This window comes from Juglans regia, chromosome 10, assembly GCF_001411555.2.
Source record: "Juglans regia cultivar Chandler chromosome 10, Walnut 2.0, whole genome shotgun sequence".
NCBI classification, from domain to species: Eukaryota; Viridiplantae; Streptophyta; class Magnoliopsida; order Fagales; family Juglandaceae; genus Juglans; species Juglans regia.
In genome coordinates this window covers 1,829,253-1,854,838 of record NC_049910.1, presented here as the reverse complement: position 1 = coordinate 1,854,838, position 25,586 = coordinate 1,829,253, and the positions used below count along the sequence as shown (strand labels likewise).

The window sequence follows — 25,586 nt, the reverse complement described above, 5'->3', positions numbered from 1 at the left end:
AAATATCAAATGATTCACAACAAATATCACATTATCACAACACTATCGGTACCCTCTCTGAGAAAAATAAAAGAACCGTGGTCCCCATCAACAAACCTCAACAAATCGGAGATGGAAGCTTGAAACAAAACAAATGGATGAAACGACGCAAATAGATGGAGGGAGAGAGGGACGGCATCGGAGAGAGAGGGAGCTGAGACAGAGACGAGAGAATCTGAGAGAGGGAGCTGAGACGCAGAACGGCGCAAGGAGATGAGAACGAGAAAGGGGAAGGGGGATTTTAACCTAATCATGAAACGGCGTCGTTTGGTTGAGACCAAACGACGCCGTTTGCTTTATTTATTTTTTTTCAACTAGGTAGATTAAAACAATGTTGTTTTACTCATTTAAGTGAAACGACGTCGTTTCTTATAGGTATAAAATGAAAAAAAAAAAAAGAATCGGTCGGCCGGTTCATCGGTTTTTTCCTGGGTTGAATCGAGACCGAACCGAAAAACTTCGGTTTCAGCAAATATCTACCGCACGCCGGCCGGTTCTTCACCAGTTCCGGCCGATTCCTGACTCCGGCGGTCGGTTCCAGTCGGTTGCGGCCGGTTTGGTCGGTGCCTGTACACCCCTAAATGAGAGTGCTCTTAGGGCAGTGTATTGAGTCTTGTCTCTTGACTCGATCCAAGGAGCATATTACCTGTTGTCCTTAGCCTAACTGGCCTACAAAAGTATAACAAAGTCTTGATGACCGAGTCCTTCCATCCTCAACAGCGCCGTACGTCATTCAAAGAACTCATTTGAACGGGACCCGTTATGGGTAATTGTAAAGCAACGCGTGCAAATTGCAAACACGCACTATCTCTCTCTCTCTATCACTGTGTAAAACCCTACTACTCCCCCCAAGAAGTCCAATCTGCTCAAACCCAATTCCCTCCCACACTTCTCCACACTGCTTCAGTCCAGCTCTTCTACAGCCTACAGCCTCTCTCTCTCTCTCTCTCTCTCTATACATATATATAATAAGAAAAATTCTATAGAGATAAACTAAGAAAAATGGAGTTTCTCGTTCTCCTACTGATCTTTCTGATCACATCTCCATCGCTCTTCGTTACTCCCTCACATTCCCAGCTCAGCTTGGACCACTACCATAAATCTTGCCCACCATTCAGCCAAATCGTCCAAGACACCATCATCAACAAGCAGATCAACACCCCAACCACCGCAGCCGCAACCCTCCGCCTCTTCTTCCACGACTGCCTCCTTAACGGCTGCGACGCCTCCATCCTCCTCTCCTCCACCCCCTTCAACTCTGCCGAGCGCGATGCCGACATCAACCTCTCTCTCCCAGGAGACGCGTTCGATGTCGTCGTCCGCGCCAAGATCGCTCTCGAACTTGCCTGTCCCAGCACCGTCTCTTGCGCCGACATCTTAGCCGTTGCCACGCGCGACCTCGTCAGCATGGTGGGTGGCCCCTACTACAATGTGCTCTTGGGGCGCAAAGACGGGCGCGTCTCTGAAGCATCCCATGTCGAAGGCAAACTTCCAAGACCCACAATGTCTGTCTCTGAAATCATTACGCTTTTCGCATCTAATGGGTTCTCGATCCAAGAAACGGTGGCCTTATGCGGTGCTCACACTATCGGGTTCTCTCATTGCAAAGAATTTAGCTCCGGGATCTATAACTACAGCGAGTATTCGCAGTACAATCCTAGGTTTGCTCAGGAGCTGCAGAAAGCTTGCGCGGAGTATCAGAAGAACCCTACACTGTCCGTGTTCAATGACATCATGACTCCAAACAAGTTCGATAACATGTACTTCCAGAATCTGCCCAAGGGGTTGGGGCTGTTGAGGTCGGATCACGGGCTGTACAATGATTCGAGGACGAGGCCGTTCGTGGAAATGTACGCGGCGGACCAGAACAACTTCTTTGAGGCGTTTGGGAAGGCAATGGAGAAGCTGAGTTTGTACAAGGTCAAAACGGGGACGCAAGGAGAGATTCGGCGCAGGTGTGATGCGTTTAACTGATAATCGGCTGGAACCTTTTTCAAAGATTGTTTCTATTTGCTGTGATTTTGTGGTGAGTGAGAACGATTTTTTTTTTTATAATTATTTTTCATTTTTGGATTATGCGGATCTGGTAATATATTTACACTATTTGTATCCATATAATATTTTTAAGCTCAAATATACACATGAGTAATTTTATTCTCTGGATCACCTCTCTTTTGCCTTCGTGATTTGTATAAAGCTATCATGGTGCAGCTGGGCAGAAAATTAATTGTGTCTCCTTTTCCCGTTTTAAGGGTTGATTTGGATATATAAAATTAAATGAGTAATATTTTTTATAAGCCTTACATTTTATATATTTATTTAAAAATTTATTATTTTATATTTTTATTTTATTTTATTTATAAATATATTTAAAAATATTTTTATTATGTAAATAAAAAAATAAAATAACATACTTTTAAATGAGTTTGCAGGATGTGAGATTTGTGTCTATAATTTTTCAATTTAAATTATCTCATTTAATATATTTTATATAATTTTTATATAAAATATAATAAATAATTTAATTTTTTTAAATTTTAAAATAAAAATATATCTTAAATCATTTTCATTACGTGAGTAAAAAAATAAAATGATATATTTTTAAATAAATATATAGAATATAAAATTTATATCTATAATTTTTTTTTAATAATATATCTCATTTTATTTCATCAAGATCGTGTAATCAAACGAACCGAAGTCTGTGTCGGTGTGCCATGTGTGTGACTTTTTTAATGGTAGATGAATTATTAATTAAGAAGTTGTAGTAATCTTATTTCTTGTTTAGTGTACTTAATTACAATTAAATTAGGCGTATAAGTAAGAAAGTAAAAAAGGCAAAGGTAGAAGGGTAAGATGGTTTTCGATTTTTGAGTCGTCTCGAGGGATGTGTATTGTCATCAAAGTGAAAGAGAACTACAATTAAATTAATTTATCTTAATTTGAGCTTTCAATCACCACTTCGATGCCCTTTACTTTTGTGGTCGCTAAGGGGCAAAACAAATAATGAAAAAAATGTCCTATACTTTATTACTTGAGGGGTCAATGGCTATTGCTGGACTTGCAGCTCTTGCTGAATTTGGATGCTTTCAGACACCTCAAAGCACCACAAAAGTTACTTCTTGTACGCAATGGAAATCTACTTCCCACAGTTTTTGACTGAAAATCTTGATTAATTTGAGCTTGTGATTGTCAAGCGTGGCTTACTTTCGGGAACGCTGGATGTTTGTTCATTCATATCAAGGAGACGATTGTTGTAATCTTCGTTTTGTTGTAAACAAGTGTTAGATCCATCTCAGTTTGTGAACTTGTTTTTCATATCAATTTTAATTTCCAACACTTGATCAAAATCACATACACCATTTATATGAATATCGTGGTCACTACATAATGGAGTTAACATCTAATTGGCATATTTGATTAGGACAAGCTGTAATTCTTGAAACGTGCAGTAAACTTCTGCACAAAAAGAATCGACCAGAGACTACGTGTCAGAGAGGATAACACTTTTTTTTTCTTTTTTATCTTTTTCAGACAAGCATGCGATGTGTGCCGTAAATATAATAAAGGACAGTGCTACTGGACAAGAAAGTGTACCGACGAGTGTAAATGTATTTTTTTTTCTCTTTCCTTTTAATATTTTTGACACAGTTTTAAATATTTTAAAAAATTAAAAAAATATCAATTCACTGATATTCAATTCTTTAATTTTTTTTTAAAAAAAAAATAAAAATTAAAACCTCAATCGGTCAGCATTTTCCTGTAATAAAACCGATTCACACCTATGCAGTACTTATATGTAGAATTCTCTCTTTATCCCAAACTAACTTCTGAAGCAGTGACAAAATGAATCTTGATGACTAAATACTTTGATGTTTCACCATGCAATCCTCCACACTTTGTTATGAACAAATCAATCAAGATCTGTTTTTAAGCAAGTGCTTTTCAGGTCAATATTACATGAAGCAATCCTCTCTAAATGCAGCCACTCCTAAAAAGCAATCCTCTCACATCTCAACCTCAATATTACATACACTCAGTAAACTTGTTAATGTATACTCCAATTTTAGGATTACAGGCGAAACAGATATCTCCAAAGGAATTGAGGCAATTTAACTTCTGCAGTTATGGCTGTTGTCGTCTAGAATGGGGCAAGAGAGCTAGAAGAATCTTCTTCCTCGGTCCCTTCATATTAAGCAGCTTTTGTGAGAACAGATTCATATCATAGTAAATAAGCAGCACAGAGGGGTTCACAGTGGAAGCAATTTATGCATTGATATGGTAGAGAAATATAAAACACAATAGTAAGATACCCACAGAAGTAACTTTTGCACCGAAAAACAATATCAAACAGAATCCCTAAATTTCTTGAGAGTGAAATCACAATACCATTGGTATTCCCATCTCTTTGAGGTCCTTATCACCCATCTGCTTCAAGGCCGTCATGTCCACCTACAGATCAGATAATTTAACTATTAAGATAATTGGTTCATGCATTTCCAAGGTTCACTGCTCTGTATAGACTGAAGTTTCTTGTGGTAGTAGTTTCTTAGTTTTCACGTGGAACATAAATCCTCACAGCACATAAGATTTACCAACTTTCTGAAAATCATGTAACATTTGCTTAATCAGTCAAACTAGCGAAAGGTCATACATTAGTTCTCTGTGTGTGTGTGTGTGTGTGTTATAAACAGGTGAATTACCTCTTCAGCCCTGAAATGAATGTTGTACTTCCCCAAACCAAGTGATTGCAACAGGCCATCAACAGTGACAGATTCAACTACCTATAGAAAAACCACTCAACAAAGACATATCAGGATGCATGCATGACCATAGATGACTAACAGCAATTAAATACAACCATCAAAGTGGACAAAATCACAAATATAAACAAACCAGCTCTTCTGAAAATAAACTGAATTGGTACAGCAGCAAACAAAATCATACCATATGAGAACTTTTCTGCCCAAAGCTAGTCATAGGTGCACGCTGTGTAACTGGCTTGGAATTTTCAAGAGGACCTTTCATGGTAAAGGGCGCAGAACTTATTGGCCTAGAAGTAGCATTACTGTTCAAAAACCATCCAGCTCTTGAGGGATCAGCTACCCTTACTGATGATACTTGCCGCACGTCCCCAATGCTTACTGGTGGTGGGAGTCCCCTTGAAGCTTTTAACCTTGATCTTTCCATGGGTGGCATTCGCCACGAAATACTACTTTCTGTTGGCTCAGACCTCTGATGCATCATGTTATGACTCACTAAAGGCTGACTAGTTTTTGAAAACTTTTTGCGCTGATCCTTCCTACGCTCTTCAGCAGCCCTATGAATTCGTTTCAGGCTTTTGCGCATCAGTTTCAACCGGAGATCATCTCGACTAATCCCAAGATCTTCACTCATATAAGGGTACCAGAGTCAGGGCAAATGAACCATATACAGAACAAGAGATTATAAAGAAAAACATATATATGAGCAAAATTGGTCGTCACCATGCACTCCATCATCATCCCAACTCCAGTTAATACCATCTCCTCGCTGACTGCAAATCATATATAACCAATCAGCACAGCTTGAAATAAATTTTCTGACAGCCGAATCAGAAACACAAAAGCCCTCTGAGTGCCACAAACAAAATCGTGATGCTATGTTTTATGAAACTAGGTATCCTGTAACTACAATCCCTATTTGGTCAATCAGATAAGCTAGGAATAAAACGAATTACAAAGTTCAAATTCTTTCATCACTTTGAACCTAATTAAGAAAACAGCCAGCAGCATTAGGGCTGCTTGATGAAAAAAGGTGGAATGAATGCATCTGACAGACCCTAGCATGAATAAGCTGGGTTCAATAGAGGAAACCACATAAAAATATACCCAAAGACTAAAATCCTTGTTCTTACTTTCGTACTACGCAGCACCCCAACAAAGCTTCTCTTACATTTCCTTATATAATGAAGAGATGTATTTTGAATGTCTCAGGAGCCTATAGAGTTCTACCGTAATGGTAAACTAGAAAATCAGTCGCCGAAAATATTTTTCAAAACCATCAACCTAGAGGATCCCAGAAAAATGATAGAACTATATTTTAAATTCGAAAATAAACAGAAAAACACGAACCGCTTGCTTGTTGACGAGGATAAATTATTGGCACTACTCCTTCCTTTCTCCCCCCAAAAACGTTTGCTGCCAGTCATTGCTTTAGTATCGGCATGTGGATGCGCATACTCCTTTACTCTTCCTCCCCTCTTTACCACCTGCGAAAAAATCGAATCACATTAACATTCAATCAAAACCCCATACACAAACAATAGATTTAACTCTGTTTAATAAAAAAAATAGACACTTCTCCACAATCGGAATCCGAAAACTTATTAGTCAGTTCAAGTACACACAAAAAGTGGTATGCAGAGTGGAGTCACTAAACAAATAGTTCAATAATACAAAATTTTGAAGTTATTATCACCAAAACCTAATTGAAAAGCCCCAATTCTCCCTTTACGAGTTTGATTCCTTTTCTTTTCCCACAGTTTCCCAGCAACCAAACGGCCAGTACCCAATCAAACTGCTAAAAAACTTAACAAACAAACAAACACGCACACAAGTACCTGACGAGAGGGACCGAGAGTGATTGTGAAACGTGGCTCCGACATTTTCCGAGAGCGAAACGATAGGCCTTCGTGGAGATCTAAGAAAGACCTAAGTTTGATGCATCATAGCATCGAAGGGAAATTCGAGTCGAGGAGTGACGAAAACAAAGTTCGAAAGCGATTAAAGAGCATCATTTATGTACATTGCCAGCAGCAGGAAGAAGAAAAAGGAATATAGGATGGTATTGATTTCTTCTTCAAGAAGGTAAAATTGGGTCAACAGGTCAAGTCAATGTAATGGGCCGGGCCTAGATGTTCACGCACCTGAGGCCCACTTAAGACCCTAACTCTTTTACCAACATAGACTGTTCCTTTTTTTTTTCAAGATCCGGAAGAAAGCTTAATTCTTTCTTTAATGAATTCTCAAAAAATAATACTAGAATATAAATTTTAAAATTAAAATTATTTCTTCTGTCATATATAATTTTAAAAATTATTTTAAAATAAACCTGAATCAACTTTTAAATAAAATATAAAAACCAGTTAAACTTTTTCAATTTCAAAATAAAAATAAACAAATTTTAAACTTTGCAATATCTTTATTCAACGTTTTATCTCGCATTTCTCAAAATCTAATAAAAAATCTTTACTCAAATAATTTCATTATTTTTTCTAAATATTCTAAATATTCAAACGAGCACATATATATATGAACCTTTGGTACATGTAAATGCACTTGTATCTATTATGTATTTACATCCTCTAATGGTTGTTACAATTTACATATGTGTGTAGATGTCTCAAAATCAGAAAGAGCACAAAAAAGTTTCTAGCTCTCTTGGAACCATATCATCATTTGACAACATTAATAAATTCTGTTAATTGTCCTGATCATGGACCAAAATAATATTCGAATATATTAACATATATAAATGACTTTGATTTCCTAAATGCTTGGCAACAGCAAACAGTAATAACGATATAGCTAACTTTCTCTCATAGAAACACATGGACAGTTCTGCCCAACCTCGGCAGCTTTGTCATCAAAGATAAAATATTTAGCCATCGGACAGAACTTAAGTTAAACAAGGTCCACTGATAACCCAATACTCAATGCCTAGCTGTGACACTTTGTACGTGCGTGTGTTTAAGAAGATGTTATGCATACATCATCATTTGAAACCGCCCGTGGACAGAAGTACTTGATCAGTTAAACAAGTTTGAACATCAAGGTAGGGCAATCAGATCCTCAGATGGCCGAAGGAGTCATATAAACAAAAGGGAAGCTGCATCCTAAACTCCTACGAAGAGACATCGACGCTTGGAGACTGCTCGATCCGCTGCGCCTAACATGATTAACATCAACCCTTTTGGGGGCCCGTCTGAGGTTGTATTAATCTAGTTTGCAGCCATCTCAAGGAATCTACCCGCCCTGTATTCAATCAGCTAATTCAGGCAGTACTTCACATAATGTAATTTATATACGAGTAATTAAATTCATGAGCTTGAGTATGATGAATACCTATAACAACGGATATTTGAACAAAACTTGCGCCTTTTTAATGTCTGATCAGCCATGCAGCATAATATTATTGTAAACGGGGGGATCGAGTAGGCCTGGGCTCCGACTCCGACGGAGTTGGAGTTGTTGTTTCCGACCTCCGACTCCGACAAGAGTCGGAGCCCAATTGTTACTCCGACTTCCGATCATCATATCGGAGGTCCGACCTCCGATTGGAGCTCCGATCTCCGATAGGAACTCCGACTGCCGATCGGAGCTCCGAATTCCATTCGGAGTTGGACCGTTTATTTCTCTGCATTTTTAACAGAGAGGTTCGCTCGACGTGCGCTCGACGTGGCGCTCGAGCAGAACCCATCCAGAGAGGTTCGCTCGACGTGCGCTCAATGTAGCGCTCGAGCATAACTCATACAAAGAGGTTCGCTCAATGTGCGTTCGACGTAGCGCTCGAGCAGAACTCTTCCAGAGAAGTTCGCTTGACTTCCGCTCGACATATCGCTCTAGCCAATGTTCAATACAACGTGCGCTCGATACCTCGCTCGAGCGCAAGTGTTCAATACAATGTAAAATTCAGGATTTTGAGTGCCGTGATTTGTTGGGACTATATTCAATACAACCAATTCACAAGAATCACAACTGCTGGCTCTAATTCATAAGAGATGTGCTTGAATTAAATTGTTTGAATTAAATTTAGGGCTCATAACCTTACTCTCACCGTAGGTGGAAACTGAACAGAGGAGCAACGAGGAACGGCAGCACGGAGGAGCAACGACGAACGGCGGCACGCTGGCAAGAAAGACACGAGACGTGAGGCGCAAGACGGCTTCACTAGTTCAGTGAGACGCGAGAGAGAAGGGAGAAGGAAGAAGGAAGAAGAACTGAAGAAGGAAGAAGAAGAGGGGTGACGCGTTTTGGACCCCCCTTTTTAATATGAAACGACGTCGTTCCATATTAAGTGGAACGGTGTCGTTCAATTTTTTTTTTTTTTAAAACCCAGCTATAAAATGCCTTCGTTTTACAGCTGGGTTTTATAAAAAAAAATTCAAAGTCGGAGTCGGAGCTCTTTGTAGCTCCGATTCCGACTCCGACTCCGAATAGTTATTCGGAGCTACTCCGAATTCTGACTCCGAATTCCGACAACTCCGACTCTGTTGGAGTCGGCATCGGACGGAGTCAGAATTTTCAGAATTTTGCACACCCCTAGGATCAAGTAACTTTTATGTAGAGAATTAAATAACAAATGGAAGCGAAATTATAAGAATATGGTGACACTCTCGTGAGGGTATTTATCCCACAAGTTGGTGATGAACAAAGGGAATTGAGTGCTCTCATTTGTGCACCAATGACCCCTATTTATAGGCCATCATGCACCGGTTGGCAAATGGCACATCCATTGGTTAACCAATGGTAACCCAAATGTCGCAACCTTAAGAAGTGACACATCCTATTGTGAAAAGGCACAACTATTGGTAAACCAATGGTAACCCAAAGGTCACAACCTTAAGAAGTGACACAACCTTTTGACTAAATCAAAAGGTTGTGTCCATTGACACTTCATTATACATCACCCCTTATTGGAACCATCACCATGTTAGAGAATATCATTCCAAGGGATACACCGTTTGGTGATCACACCCCTTAGAATAACATTTTATAGTTCGTTTGGTAAACAAACTCATCTCAACTCATCATTACAACATTTTCAATCCTAAAATAATAATAATATTAAAAAATAATATTCTAATAATATTTTATTATCTTAACTCAACTCAATTTAACATCTAAACGCAGCCTAATTTTAGCCATAAAGATAACATGAGTTGGACAGGTAAATACACCAACTCTATATATAGAGCTCGTGAGGGGAATTCATAAATGGGACAACTCGTCGTTGAAGGACAGATCAGTAACTATATCTATTCTATTATAATAAGTGGCTATCTAATTGTGAAACTTTTTTTTTTTTTTCGTTAAATCTTATTTTATCAAAATGTCCTTAAAATTCTTGATTATTTGATGTGTAACTCTTTTGTAGAATTTAATTAATGATCATGTTTTATCAAAAGATCCTTAAGATCTTTGTCCATTTGAATGTGTATGGTTTCTTTATAGAATTTAATGAATGATCATGTTTTATAAAAAAGTCCTTAATAGTCCCGTAGTTAGATACTTTGCTGAAGTTTAGATTATTTTTTTTTAAATCTTAATTTTTTATCTTTCTTTAACTTTATATTTTCTTTTTCTAAACAATTAAATTATTAATTTTTTTATTTTTTATTTATTTAAATCATTATACCATGTGCATCTAGACTCTCGAGACTAACGCACTCGAATTCATTTCTGTGTGTATATATACACACGCAGTTGATCTTAATTTGGCTCAGAAGAGGTTTTTAATGTTTTGAGTAAATTATAATTCACAGATCCAGCTGCAAATTCTCAGAGCCGTCTCTCATGTGGACTTCCATGCATATGGCATATATATTTGACTTGTTCAGAGTAATAACTCCGTTGGGTCTGTTCAGCATGCATGCATGCAGTATCCCACTCACGAAATGAGCTATTGGACGCTAGCTTCCAAAAAAATCTTTTTTTTTTTTTTTTCTTTATCATATTATTAATACTAAGATGGATGGAAGAACATCCTTTATAAATAAGCTATAATAATTTGAGTACCATTTCCAGATATAAGAAAACAAATCAATTGCAACCAAAGAGAAAATAATGAAACCAATTTCAAAATTAATCCACGAAAATCAAAACCCATAACAAAGCAAAAATCTGGGTTCCATCAACTTGAATTTATTCTTTTATTTTCTTTTAGGCTTCATTTGGTTTCAAAAATTCTCTCAACTCATCTTAATTCATCATTACAACTTTTTCAAATTCTAACATAAAATATAATAAATAATTTAATTTTTTCAAATCTCAAAATAATAATAATATTAAAAAATAATATTCTAACAATATTTTATCATCTCAACTCAACTCACTTGAACATCCAAACACAACCTTAATCAATCACATTTCACTGTTGAAAACGTTATCCCAATGTCATGAGTTACCCCAAAAATACCATCCCATTATATATCAGCCTTATCCCGCAAGATCAGGTAGCCTTGATCCACCCTAGATCGCTCGGTAGTACGTGTCGATTTTCCCACATGAGTAGAAAAGCTGCATGAGATGATTATATAGACTATAGTTAATTATGAAGAAGAAGAACAATACAAGAGCTTAATTAATTATATGATCAAAGTTAGGAATGTCAAATCGTATTAATGGATCGTGTTCGTATCGTATTAAGATATATATATATATATATATATTATATTATATGGATTAATCCTAATCCGACTTGTTAAGTGTATCGTATCAAAATCTCAAATTCTAACATAATCCATCAACATAACGGATCGGATCGGATCAAGTCAATTCGTTTTGACCCACCCTTTTATGTAAGTGGGTTGAACAGATTCGAAATTAATCTGTTTGACCTAATTAAATTTAGCATAATTTTATATAAATATTAAAATCACAATATCTATAAAAAAAATATAAAATTAATTACAAGTTCAAAATTATAATCTGAACAATAAAAATATTAAAATTAAAATCTTAACAATTTTATTTTTTAAGTATAAAGGTATAATTGTAACTTTAATTTATCAACCTATTAAACAATCGTATTTTAACGGGTCAATTTATTTTAATCTAAATCTGTTAAGGACGTTAAATCTTAATCTATTTTTATCGTATCGTATTTATGTTAAATTAATAGATCGTGTTATTGACATTCCAAATCAAAGTTCAAGCAATTAAGAATATTCTTGAACTCCTTTTTTTTCGGTTGGTTAAAGATATATAATCCGAAAAGGAGAAGAGGCAGGCCGAGATCACATCCGTGATGAACTCGTACGTTATATAGGGCATACAACATGGGCCAAAAGTCTTCATCTTACTGATTACAGTGTCAACTAAGATGGACAAAAAGTCATAAACACAGTACGATCGAGCGAGCGAGCTTCCCCGAATTTGGAACAACTTGGAAATGCTCACAGCTCATCATCATCAATCTGTCCCTCCCATTAGAGTCTCCGTACGCTCAGCTATATATATAAAACATATAATAAAGACCAAACATCCTTATATTTAGCTAATAATTAATGACCTTCATTTTCCTTCATCTCTAGTCTGTTAGTTTCTCCAAACTATTTATTTGATAAAATTAAAGAATTGATATTAATTGCACGGCGTAGCACTCTCGAAGGTGGAATGCAGACTTTAAAATGAAAAATAATTATTAAGGAATCTCAAAATAATTATATATATATATATATATATATATAGAGAGAGAGAGGGTTAAGACACCAATATGTTTCTTCCAAATTTGTAGAAACAATCGTAGAAAGTTCTACCTGAACTTTTCTGTTGATTGATACCAATTTTCTTTCAATCAAGATCGATCATGTTGAACATTTACCATACACTCCATGTGTGTACTCCGTACGTGCACCTACCTATAAGGTTTGATAAATTCAAATCATGAAGAACCTAACGTTCTGTTTGGATCCAGAAATAATTTTATCTTATTTTATTATTATAATTTTCTCAAATTTCTACACAAAATATAATAAATAAACTTTAAAACAATAATAATATTAAAAAATAATATTCTATTAATATTTTATTTAACTTTTAATTTTAATCTAAAACCATATCATCTCATCAGTAAAAGTTATGTAAATGTATATATGTTCTCCTAACAATTTAAGGACAACCTTGGTGGATATTAAGGTCTCGTTTAGTTGCAAGAGTCAGCTGAGATCAACTCAGTTCAGTCTCATTTAAAACTGAATCTAACATCCAAGCACTCAATTTTTAAATAACTAAATTCATCTCATCTTAAAACCTTCTTACACGTGAGACCCACAATTTTTTTTAACTCAACACATCTTTATACTTGAAACCCACAATCTTTTTCAATTTTTCATAAATAGTATTAGACTCATTTTAGATGAATCCACATAACTCATTTCACTTATTCAACTCATTACAATTCATAAAAAAAAAACTTAATTTAACATCTAAATATAGCCTTAATAGTTTAACTTTAGTACCACTGATAAGAGAATGCCAATAACTTAACATCTTGAAGATGATCAAGAGGCAATGGGCTCTTCAAGATATAATTAATCGGTCTACTTCTCTCCCGGTTTTACTAGAAAATCATGAAAACCGTAATTTTAGGAATTACATTGAAAGCCATGCATGCACCTGATTTTCAAAGTCAGAATTAAAATAAACATATTACATTGTTGCCATGTGATCTTTATAAAAATGTATATTTATGACAAATTATTTATAATGAGAATGATTATTTATATAACGAGAATAAATTTATGATTTTAACAATAAATAATTATTGTGGCAGAAAATAAATAACAATAAATAAGCAGTTATCTTGTAATAATTCGGGCTCTAAGAATATATATATATATATATATATATATATATGAGATACAAGTAAAAATAAAGATCAAATGGCAACAATTACAGTACCAGCCAGTATCATGAATGCTATATGTCTTAATTCCCGATAAGCGAGCTGGTTGATCAGTATGTAAGGTCTTCGATCCAGGTGTATACGAAAAATGATCCAAATAAAAGGACAGATCATGATCGCACAATATTCACACAAAATAAAGATGAGATGAATTTATCTATATCCAAACGGGCCCTAAATTTGCAGATACAGGTCTTAATTAATTTCCGGCAAGATTCAAACAGTAATTGAAAAAAAAGGCTCAAAACTCATGGTGCTTAATTAACATACCATATGACATGCATGCTTACATATGATAATACATAAATACAGGTAGCCGATTTGAGAAATATTCGACTGAAATTAAAGAATCAAATCCCAAGTTGTTCCAAGTGTGCGTGTGTGTGTGTGTATATATATATATATATATATATATATATTCACAATCCTTGATCATCTCTTGCTAATTAATTAATTTATGCGTATACGTACGCGTACACATGAATGAGTATATAGCTAGTTTGCATGGCAGCAAAGTGATCTTTATCATTCTAAATCCAATGAGAATTTATAAGCAATATCATAATATACATATACTACGTGAAAATTAATTAAGGAGCTATTTCGTATATTCATAAGAAGGGGAAAAAAAAGGTTTTAATATAAAAATAAAAAATAAAAAATAAAAATCTAAACCATAACGTGCTTTCATCTGGTAGATCTGCAAACAAAGACTAGACTCTTTTACGCATTAGACGATAATCAAGGTATTGATCACATGAAGGTATTAATTTATTAACTCCAAACATAAAGTTGCACCAGAACATGAGTGTAGACATAAACAAGAATGAGAAGCGCACAAGTAAATTCAAGACATCAGAGAGAGGGAGGGAAAGAGATCGATCAGAGCAAACAAGAAGATCGACCCTTTATCATAACTTCTTCGTACTGATCTTCAAAACATAAACCACAAACCCTAGCTATTTTACAAGATCTACGAAGTTCACCTTACCGAAACCCATAAAGATAAGAACTTAAGAAATTAATTTGCTTGATGGAGCAAATAATCGGACCAGGATGCTTGATTCCCCAAAAGCAAAGACTTGAAAGTCTTAAAAGGAGCAGACCCTTCACTCAAAACCAAGAAGAAAGCCCAACAAAGAAAGCTAGGGTGTCTTCCGCTACTCCTCCTTTTGCAAACACATGTCCATGTTTCTGATCCTTCTCTTTCCGTCTGATCCTTCTCTTTCTTGCCGATGGAAATGATGACGCTTTGGGGTGCGTGGGGTTGTTGAGGGCAAAAGGGAGGGTTGGGTGGGAACAATGATGGCGATGGAGAAGGTACAGAGAGGACATGATGATTGCTGGGTCTAGCTTTGAAAGAAAGGCAAGGAGATTCAAGGTATTTTATGCCCTCGCTCTTGCTGATATCTCTCTTTCTGTCAGAGTGGGAGAAGAGGGAGAGAGAGAATGATGATAATCATGGAACCCAAGACTTTATCATACTTGATCAGAAAATAAAAAAAGAAAAAAGAAAAAAAAACAATGATAGGGTTATAATCTTAGATATCCATCTATTATTTTTTTTTTATTTTATTTAATAATTAAAAAAGTCAATATTAATAAAATTATATATATTTTTAATATTTTTTAATAATTAAAGATGTTAAATAAATATTTTAAAAAGATAAAAAAATTTAAATATATTTATATAATAAATAAGTAATAATAAGATAATAACTTATCACTATCTAAAGAAAAAGACTATGGAAAATGATAGAGTTGGGAGTTACTGTTAGTTCTATCATATGTTTTTTAATATGTTTTTTTACAGTTATTTTTATATATATTTTTTTAATAATTTTAAATATTTAAAAAAATGTATAATATTATTAAAAAATACTTCCTTAATCATGAAGTAAAAAAAAATTATTAAAAAATATTTTCTTAGTCACGAAGTAAAATAAAAAAATAATTTTTTTTACTTCATGATTAAGGAAGTGTTTTTTAATAATAGCATAAATTTATTTTATTTTTTTAAAATATTAAAAAGTATTAAAAAAATTTCTATAAAAAATAACTGTAAAAAAAATACATAAAAAAACACATGCTAGAGCCAGCGTTGGCTCCTAGCGGAGCGGTGGCTCTAGCATTACTTAAAGACTATATTGTACTTGTACAGTAAGAGCATTAGCATTGGTAAAAGTATTAGTATTTGTCTATGCATATTTAAAAGAATATTACTACTCTTTCCTCTCTATTTTATCGCTAAACTCTACCGCTTTGTTTTTTTAATTTTTTTTTATTTAGTGATTAAGAAATTATTTTTTAATAATATTATAATTATTTTTTATTTTTTTTAAAAATATTTTAAAATATTAAAATATATATGTATAAAAATACAAATAAAATAAAATAAAATCTTATAACTAACGGTAGCTCCCAGCGGTAGTTGAGAGCGGTGAGTGTAGCATCACTCTATTTAAAATCACCTCTTTTGCATAATCACTTTGTCATTTAAGCAAAAATTTCACATTGACTTATGCATATTTGAGATAAAATAATAATAAAATATTATTATTTTATTATTATTAATTTTTTGCTAAAATCGATTTTTTTATATATATTTTACAATTAGCATCCATTACATATATTTGACATTAATAATACAAATACAATAATAAAAATATATATAATATATTATAATAATAAAATGAATGTAGTGAACGTTTGTTGTGTTGTTGAAAGAGAGAGAAAATGAAAATATTGTGAGAGAGAGTGGGAGGAGAGATAAATAATGATTAAAATATATTTTGTTGAGTGAATAGTAATTATCTAAATTTAGATAAATATTATTCATAACTAGCTAAATATTTGAATATTCATAAGTCAATGTAGAGGATTTTAGGGTCATATTATACAAATATGACTTTACATATACATATGCATAGACCAATATAGATGCTTTAAGTGAAGAGGAGCTAGCTACAACTAATTACGTCAGTGCGCATGTAAAATATTGAAGTTCCATCGAAGCTGACTAGGTATATAGGTAATTATAAAAAAGATATTTGAAATCATGAATTATATAATTACAACATAATCATTTAAAAAAAAATATAAAATATAAAATTTATATAAAAAAAATTAATGGATCTCATTTTTTTTAAAATGATTGCGCAGCGTTTACACACTTCAAGATTGTATATAGAATTACTCAGATAATTAATCAAAATATTTATCTTCTAATGTTCACTTTCATTTGAATGAATAATGTTTCAATTATTGCAAAAAAATTGATCAATATCTCACGACAATAAGGCTGATCGATCCACCACATGTAAATAGCTATTTTTGCATTAAAATTTGTAATTTTCAGGAGTAGCATCAGCATGCATGGTGATTGTTCATAGAAAGGCTGAAAATACAGAAACGATCGAGTCATTTGTGTCGTCTTGAATGTTGCACAAACATATTATTGCTCGTTTTATTAGGGGAGAAACATAATTAACGTCCATAATCCATATAGTTAGGCGCATAGATAGGTAGTAGATATGGAATCTGGCCTTTCGATTGCATTGAAAAGTATTGATAGGGACTCCATCCCAGCCGGCCAGTTAAAGCAACAAGCTGATCATTCCACCCCTTTTTTTTTTAATGTTATATAATGCATGTTTAGAACAGCAATAAAAAAAGCTACTCCAAAGAAACATAATTTGAAAAGTAAACAGAAGGAATCACTTTTGCATTGACCCTTTGGCTTTGGGTGGGGATCCATGTCTTAATCTAGAGATGAAAAGCGACAAAGGATGATGGCCGGGTGAACTATAATTTACCTTTGTGTTTTAAGTAAATCTTCTGGCCAATCCGTCTAACATCTCTCAAATAACAGTCCTTCAATGATTTAAGTGTCATGTAGGCTTTACAACTTAACTTTCATGTGACTACACATAAGAAGATCTTAAATTCATCCCCTCACCACCCCCTGCACGAAAACAAGAAACCTCATCCCTCAACCCCTCTCGCACGGCCCTCTCCAGAGATCTTCACCCCCAACCCCTCGCGACGATGGCAAACCAATAGACCTCTTCACCCACCCTCTCTCAAGACCAGACCAAAAACCTTGAAGCCCCCCTCAATCGTGACCCTCCCTTGTCTCTCTTTACCAGATCCAAAAACCCAAGCGACGATGTTCGAATTCGTAGATTCACTACCAGTCGTCGCCGACGACAACGTAACCCTCGAAGCCATGACACTCCGAGAATGGATTTGGTGTCATTAGCCCTCTAGCAGCTACGAATTCCCCAAATATTGTATTGACCTACGAATTCTTCTATTTTTTTTTGTTTTTATTTCTGAATTAATATGATTTTGTTTCTCTAGTGGTAATATGGCTATCAATTTTGACTATGGTGTGAGATTGTGGTGTGAGGTTTACAAGTGGAGGGCCACTTGGAAATGTTGGTTCTGTTTGTTTCTGTGTTGGTGTGAGATTGTTGTACAAGGAACATAAAATGGTGTGTGGAAATATTGGTTTTGTTTGTTTCTGTATGAGGATCATTTTCATTTTCTTTTTCTGGAGTGTTTTTTTTATATCTATCTTACTTTTAGCGATGGAGATGGTGGGCAACGGATATTGTGTTTGAAATTACTTGTAGGCGAAGGATTGGTGGCGACGAAACTGGTGGGTAATGGAACATGTGTCGTGCAGCAATGGGAAACGAAGATGGTGTTCTTCGGCGGTCTGAAATTCTGAGTGAGAGGCTCAAACTATCGATTATCCAGTGTTATGACCCTATTGTGATTTGTGTGGAATTGCTGACATGTCAGACTACTATTAGTGACTGTTAAAGCCTTACTAACGAATGGACCGGTGCAAAGCGACTCTCTTGTGTTTTATGGCCCTTTCCTCCCCTAAAACAAAATCAATTCTTCTATATAGAATCGGCGGTGGAACCATCAGATAATCGGCTAACGTCAACCGGTATTAAAAAAAGGGCAGTGCTACAGCTCCTGCTAGAGCTACATCATGTATTTATTATTTATATGTATTTTTTTTCAAGTTGTTTTTTATATAAATTTTTTAATATTTTTAAAATATAAAATAAATTTAGAACATTATTAAAAATACTTTCTTATTCAATAAGTAAAAAAAAATTATTAAAAAATACTTCCTTATCACGAAGTAAAATAAAAATTATAAAAAATATTTTTTATTTTACTTCGTGATTAAGAAAATATTATTTAATAATATTATGAATTTTTTTATAAAGGATGATGATAGAGCCACCGCTGGGAGCTCCCGCTGGCTCTAATATAGTGTTTTTTCATGTGTTTTTTTTAAGTTATTTTTTATATAGATGTTTTTTATATTTTTAAATATTTTAAAAAAATAAAATAAATTTAAAACATCATTAAAAAATACTTTCTTAAGCAGAAAGTAAAAAAAAAATTTATTAAAAAATACTTCCTTAATCACGAAATAAAATAAAAAATATTTTAATATTTATTTCGTGATTAAGAAATTATTTTTTAATAATTTAATAAATTTTTTATTCTTTTAAAATATTTAAAATTATTAAAAAAATCTAAATAAAATAAAAAACAAAAAACAAAAACATATAAAAAAATACATGAGCCCCCAGCGGGAGCTCCCAGCTGGAGCCCCAGCGGGGGCTCTAGCATTATTCTTAAAAAATAAATAAATAAATAAATATAAAAAAAAAAAAAAAAAAAAAAAAAAAAAGGTAAACATACATAGCGTGAGCACGTCTTCGTGGGAGAGAAAAGCAGAGGGAGAACTTTTGTTTCTGTCGTCTTCGTGAGAGGAGAAAAGCTGAGCGTGAGCAGGTCTTTGTGGGAGTAGAAAAGCAGAGCTTTGGTTTCTATCGTCATCTTCGTGGGAGGAGGGAGCAAACCGAGTGGGTCTTCATGGATTTCGAGTGGTTGTCTTTGTGGGAGGAGGAAGCAAACCGAGTGGGTCTTCGTGGATTTCGAGTGGTCGTCTTCGTGCGAGGAGAAAAAGCGAAGGCTTTTGGCATTCTTCGTGGGTCGTTGAAGTGGCTTCAGATCTGTGCTTATCATGTGCTACCGACGACACACTCGATTCCTGGTTCTATGCTGCTTATGGGTGCTAGAGAGGTCTTAAGTTATTTTGTTAGTTGGGGGGGAGGAACTGGTAACTGGTTCACTGGGAAATATGCTGGTCCCTATCACATGATGTTGAAGTTATCACACTCAACAACATGACGGATGGATTATAACATTTCTAGTGATTTTCTTACACACCTAGTAACCTTCTTCTTGAAATCATCTCTCTATCTCTCCATTCCTTCTACAAATACAAAATGCAAACATGGATCTTAGAGCACAGGTTGACAAATTAACTTACAGTACCGAACCATTTATGACAACACTTATAATAAATCCTTTTGGTTGTCTGTATCTCTTTCAAAATGATGTTTTGCCAATAATGGGTGCAGGAGATGCAGTCAAAAGAGTAGCAACAAGTTACAAACAATCAACCAAGAGAGAGAGAGAGAGAGAGAGAGAGAGAGAGAGATAAACCCAATTGCATTCTTAATCCAATAAATGATATTCATTATGCATCGGGTAAGATCTACAGAAGAGAATCATGTTCCCTCAACTAGATTATATCCCCATTTGCCATGAGACTCCAATAAATCCCTTCTTTGACTCAGGTATGACAAGATTTAGCACGTTCTTTCTTTTTTTGATTGTTCCACAAACTAAAGTAATCAATCACAAGGTTATCAACATTATGGATCCAAAAGAATTGAAGAGACTTATCTAACAAAAAAGTATAACTACATATGCTGCAACCATGCCTATAATCTGTCAAAATAAATTTACTGTTATAAATACATTGACTTCAACATTGGGATATTCACACGCTACACATTATTCTTTCATTTATCAATATAAAGAAAAAATTCAATAACCAATGATCACTCACTGCTACTTCAACGTTTGCAGGGGATTCGTCATTAGGACTGGAAATCATTGATATTATACTCAAAACTATAGTTTCAACCGGAAACAAAAAAAACCAGGACATCTGTAAATGCAAGAAGAAGATGCAAAGAAGAAGATGAGAAGACGAAGCTGCAAAGACGATGCAAAGACAAATTAGGACTCTGTTTGGAAGATGCAAAGAAGAAGATGCGAACCCTAAGCTGCGAAGATCGACTCTGTTTGGGAGGGAGGCTTCGAAGGACTTCGTGTTCGTTTGTGGGAAGACGAATGGGAGGGAGGGAAACGTTGGGAGCCGACCCCCCAGCAGTTACGCTGGGCGTTTGTATTCAACATTTTTCAAACAAAATAGGATCTTCATTATAAGAAATACTTCCATCTATTGTACCGACAATCAAAGTTCAAAGTAAACCCATGCATTTAAGAGTAAGATTCTATCCATTTTACTTTAAAAGAGAGTATACGTTATCCATTTTACCTAAAAGAGAATATACTTTAAGAGGAGGTTTAGATAATAAGTTGAAATGAGATAATATAATATGAAAATTAAAAATTAAATAAAATATTATTTATTTTTATTTTAAAATTTTAAAATTATAAATTATTTATTATATTTTATATAAAAATTTAAAAAAATTATAATAATAAAATAAAATAAGATAAGATTAATTGAAATTCTATCTCAATCCAAACAGCTGATTTCAAGGGGTTATGATATTTTTAATAAAATATTTTATTTATTATTATATTTTCTATTGTCCTTTCAATTATGATATTAAATAATTAACCAACAAGTAGATCATTATAAAAATGATCTAATTATTAAATAAAATTGCGTCCGTTTGCCCTTACGATTGCTAAGCTTTTCTCCAAGCGACGTTGCACCATCACTATCGTTGGTTTTCAATGCTTCGGAGGATCTTTAACACGTATATCCATGTGTCTTCATCTCGGGAGGTACGTGTCATACACGAGACTTTCTAAAACTTGTGGCTGAGAGAAATAAAATACATTTTTAGCGCTCCTAAACGTAAGAAAATATCCCGAAAATAGAAAGAACATCTTCACCTTTTCCTTGTTTGTGTTAAAAATGTCTCTGACGCCCGTCTATCCGAACCAGGCCACAACCATGGCTTCTTTCTTGGCTAACGGTACTATTTCACGCTTGTCTCTCAAAGCACCCAAACCCAACCATGAATCACCTAAACTCCCAAAAGCGTTTCGCCCGAAATCCCCATTTCCCAAGTTCGAAAACCCCAGAATCCCAACTTCAAGGCCCTTCAAGATTCGAGCGGATGTCGGGTATTCGGGTCCGACTTCTTCTTCTTCATCTTCACCCGGTAAGTCCTCGATATCAACTCCTATTACTGCACCATCGACAGCTACGGCCAGTGAGAAAATCCAGGAAATTCTTCGTAACGTTGAGTATGATAAGAAATTCGGTTTTAATATGGATATCGATTCGTATTCGATCCCTAAAGGGCTTTCGAAGGAGACGATCCGATTGATTTCTTCGCTTAAAGAAGAACCTGATTGGATGCTTGAGTTTAGATTGAATGCCTTTGAGAAATTTTTGAAAATGAGAGAGCCCAAATGGTCCGATAACCGATATACACCTATTGATTTCCAAGATATTTGTTATTACTCGGCACCCAAGAAAAAACCCACTCTAAATAGCCTTGACGAGGCTGACCCGGAACTCATTCGGTACTTTGATAAATTGGGTGTACCTTTGAATGAGCAGAATCGATTAGCTAATGTTGCCGTTGATGCCGTTCTCGATAGCGTGTCGATTGCCACGACGCATAGGAAGACATTAGAGAAGGCGGGCGTGATATTTTGCTCCATATCTGAGGCGATTAGGGAGTACCCAGATTTGGTTAGGAAGTATTTGGGGAGAGTAGTGCCTAGTGAGGATAATTACTATGCAGCGTTGAATTCTGCGGTGTTTAGTGATGGTTCATTTTGCTATATTCCAAAAGACACGAAGTGCCCAATGCAAATTTCAACTTATTTTCGGATAAATGCTTTAGAAACCGGGCAGTTTGAGAGGACATTAATAGTTGCGGATGAGAGGAGTTTTGTGGAGTATTTGGAGGGGTGTACAGCACCTTCATATGATAAAAACCAGCTTCATGCTGCGGTGGTTGAGTTGTATTGTGATGAGGGTGCCGAGATTAAGTACTCCACAGTGCAGAATTGGTATGCTGGGGATGAAGAAGGGAATGGAGGAGTTTATAATTTTGTCACGAAACGAGGGCTTTGTGCTGGGGACCGCTCAAAGATATCTTGGACCCAAGTGGAGACGGGGTCTGCCATTACATGGAAGTATCCAAGTGTTGTTTTGGAGGGAGATGATACTGTGGGTGAATTTTATTCAGTAGCATTGACTAATAATCATCAGCAAGCAGACACCGGGACAAAGATGATACACAAAGGGAAGAATACTAGAAGTAGGATTATTTCTAAAGGCATATCGGTTGGGAATTCAAGGAACTGCTATAGGGGTCTCGTTCAGGTTCAGTCAAAGGCAGAGAATGCTCGGAATTCCTCTCAGTGCGATTCAATGCTTATTGGTGACAATGCAGCTGCGAATACATATCCATATATCCAGGTAATTTTTTCATTTGTGACGTATAGTTTGTTTCTATAACATTTCTGTTTTTGGTATCTTGACTGATTATTCATTATCATACCAGTCTTTTGGTTCCGTACTTTGTTCAATTCTGTTAATAGTAACTAGTCGGATCCCTCCTCCCCTCCCTGTCCGGCGGGCTTACTGAATGTCATATCTACATTTCTTTGTATTACTCAGTAGTTCTTATACGTGTTCTCAGGATGGTCTCAGGAGTTCTTATATGTGGTCTTATTGTTAGGCAACTATGATTTTGGAATTCTATCTACAATTGAAGCGTTAGAGAAGCGTTGTTTTACTCTTCTCCACTTCATAGTCTTGTATGAACCTTTCCATTCTGGTCTTGGAAGGTCTGAAGCTTATGAAGTGTTGTGCTAACCCAACCGATGATGGTCCTTGAAGCTACAGGTCTTTAGTCTATCAGACAACGGGGGGAATGGATAGGGAATAAGAACTTTTTAGACAACTGGGGAAATTCTAGTTGTGATGTGAATCACCAGATAACTCATAATGAGAATCAGTGTGTTGCAGTATTTCGCTTAAGATCTTCCCTCACATTCTCTCATATTTCATGTTATGTTTGGAGGATAGAAAATTGTCATCCTTTATCGACAGTTTATGTACTAACATGATTAATTTGACAGGTGAAGAATCCAACTGCTCGAATTGAACACGAAGCCAGTACCTCCAAAATTGGTGAAGATCAGCTGTTTTACTTTCAGCAGAGGGGCATTGACTACGAGAAAGCCATGGCTGCCATGATTTCTGGGTTTTGCAGAGACGTGTTCAATGAGCTTCCGGATGAGTTTGGTTCTGAAGTGAATCAACTTATGAGCTTGAAGCTTGAAGGATCAGTTGGTTAGCTACTGAGGTCTTAGTCAAAAAACTCATGTTTTATGGAGGAAATTTAGGTCTTTTTGTCAAGAGGTCTTAAGATTATTGAGCAAATATCTGTATTAGACAATGTGAAGAGTATGGATAACGTGTACATAAAAATAATAATTGTTATAAGTCAATTTGCATGTTGTATAATAATTACTGACTGTTATTAGTTAAATAAGTTTTAATTCATTAGAACCTTAGTCTGGGGCATTGGGAAGCTGAAAAAGGGGTTATGACTTGCAAGGTATTATTATTGGTTCCTTGTGGAACATTTGAAGGTAAAAATGCCATTTTGTTTACCAAACAATGTGGTTGAGGAACTTCTTACTGGTGGCAGGGATGCTTTTAAAGATTTCCAAAAATAACTTGACTGCAGTTTTCTTCTCTAAATATAATGATTTTTTCAAAGTCTCATTCTTTGTTTCCCCCCCAAGGGTGTTCCCGTGGGAGGAGTTCTGCGTGCTTCCTGAAATTATGGCTCTTATGAGATGCATATAGAGGAGTACCATATGTCTTGAGAAGAGAAGTAGTGCATTTATAAGATGATGAATTTACTGATATTATTGGAAATAGAATGGGAATAGATGATGAAAGAGGCAAAATATACGAGTCTTTAACAGATCAATAGCAAGTTCTAGTCATGAATTTGCAAACTTGGATGACTTCGTTTTCACAATTATAGGTTAAGTTTGGTTACACAGTTTAGATGAGAGCAACTTCTTAGCCTCTTTCTCCAGTTTCCTTCCGTGTTCTTTAACCGAAAATATCTCTGCCAATATGTCATCATTCTTTGCCCGATCTTTGTTGCAGGCTTTTGATGCAGAACTCCCATCTCTGTTTTTATCATTTTTCTGTGAAGTAAAGAAACACGCCATGAACAAAAATGGTTGGAACCAAGCAGAGTCAAGTTACCGTACATGTCAATTGAGCCTGGCTATCCTATCCTCTTCTTTATATGCATCGGAGCCCTTAAAATTCATTTATTGTGAATTTATGATAAATTTCCAATTTCCAGCCAAAAATAAATCCAATTATTTTCAAACCTGAAATGATTGCTGCTTCTATTATATGTATATATATATATATATATATATCCATGCCATGATTCTTCCTCGGCTGAAAGTGTATTAGAGTTGATGAGTTCAATATACCTACTTGTTTGATGAGAATTGCATTAACAATTTAGTACTTGCAATTAAAAAAAAAAATCAACGAGGTGTTTAATTTTATTTTTTCTAATTGCTTTAAAGACGTGGAAACTCTAACGCCTTTCACGGGGTGCGTAGGAAGATTGTATCCGTACGGTTCTTGACATGGTTCTCATATCAACACGCGCTTTATGAGTATGACATCATATTCATCTCACCAAGTAAAAGATCTTTTTTCTTCC

The 25,586-nt window shown here is 35.1% G+C and overlaps 3 protein-coding genes across 3 annotated transcripts; 2 read left to right on the top strand and 1 right to left on the bottom strand.

Moving 5' to 3' along the window:
* Positions 1 to 876: 876 nt before the first annotated feature.
* LOC108997027 (peroxidase 63-like) lies at positions 877 to 2,207 on the top strand. Its single transcript, XM_035694479.1, has one exon. The coding sequence runs from the start codon at positions 1,042 to 1,044 to the stop codon at positions 2,011 to 2,013; it is 972 nt and encodes a 323-aa protein (XP_035550372.1). The 5' UTR covers positions 877 to 1,041; the 3' UTR covers positions 2,014 to 2,207.
* Positions 2,208 to 3,892: 1,685 nt separating this feature from the next.
* On the bottom strand, positions 3,893 to 6,863 carry LOC108997139 (ankyrin repeat and SAM domain-containing protein 6-like). Its single transcript, XM_018973286.1, has 7 exons — positions 6,641 to 6,863; positions 6,153 to 6,289; positions 5,526 to 5,575; positions 4,987 to 5,426; positions 4,743 to 4,823; positions 4,429 to 4,491; positions 3,893 to 4,224 (listed from the first exon to the last, which is right to left on the bottom strand). Exons 1-7 carry the CDS (start codon positions 6,683 to 6,685, stop codon positions 4,165 to 4,167), a joined length of 876 nt encoding a protein of 291 aa, XP_018828831.1. The 5' UTR covers positions 6,686 to 6,863; the 3' UTR covers positions 3,893 to 4,164.
* A 14,848-nt stretch (positions 6,864 to 21,711) lies between these two features.
* LOC108997104 (UPF0051 protein ABCI8, chloroplastic-like) lies at positions 21,712 to 24,391 on the top strand. Its single transcript, XM_018973228.2, has 2 exons — positions 21,712 to 23,293; positions 23,959 to 24,391. The coding sequence occupies exons 1-2, from the start codon at positions 21,770 to 21,772 to the stop codon at positions 24,175 to 24,177; spliced, it is 1,743 nt and encodes a 580-aa protein (XP_018828773.1). The 5' UTR covers positions 21,712 to 21,769; the 3' UTR covers positions 24,178 to 24,391.
* The last annotated feature ends 1,195 nt before the right edge of the window (positions 24,392 to 25,586 follow it).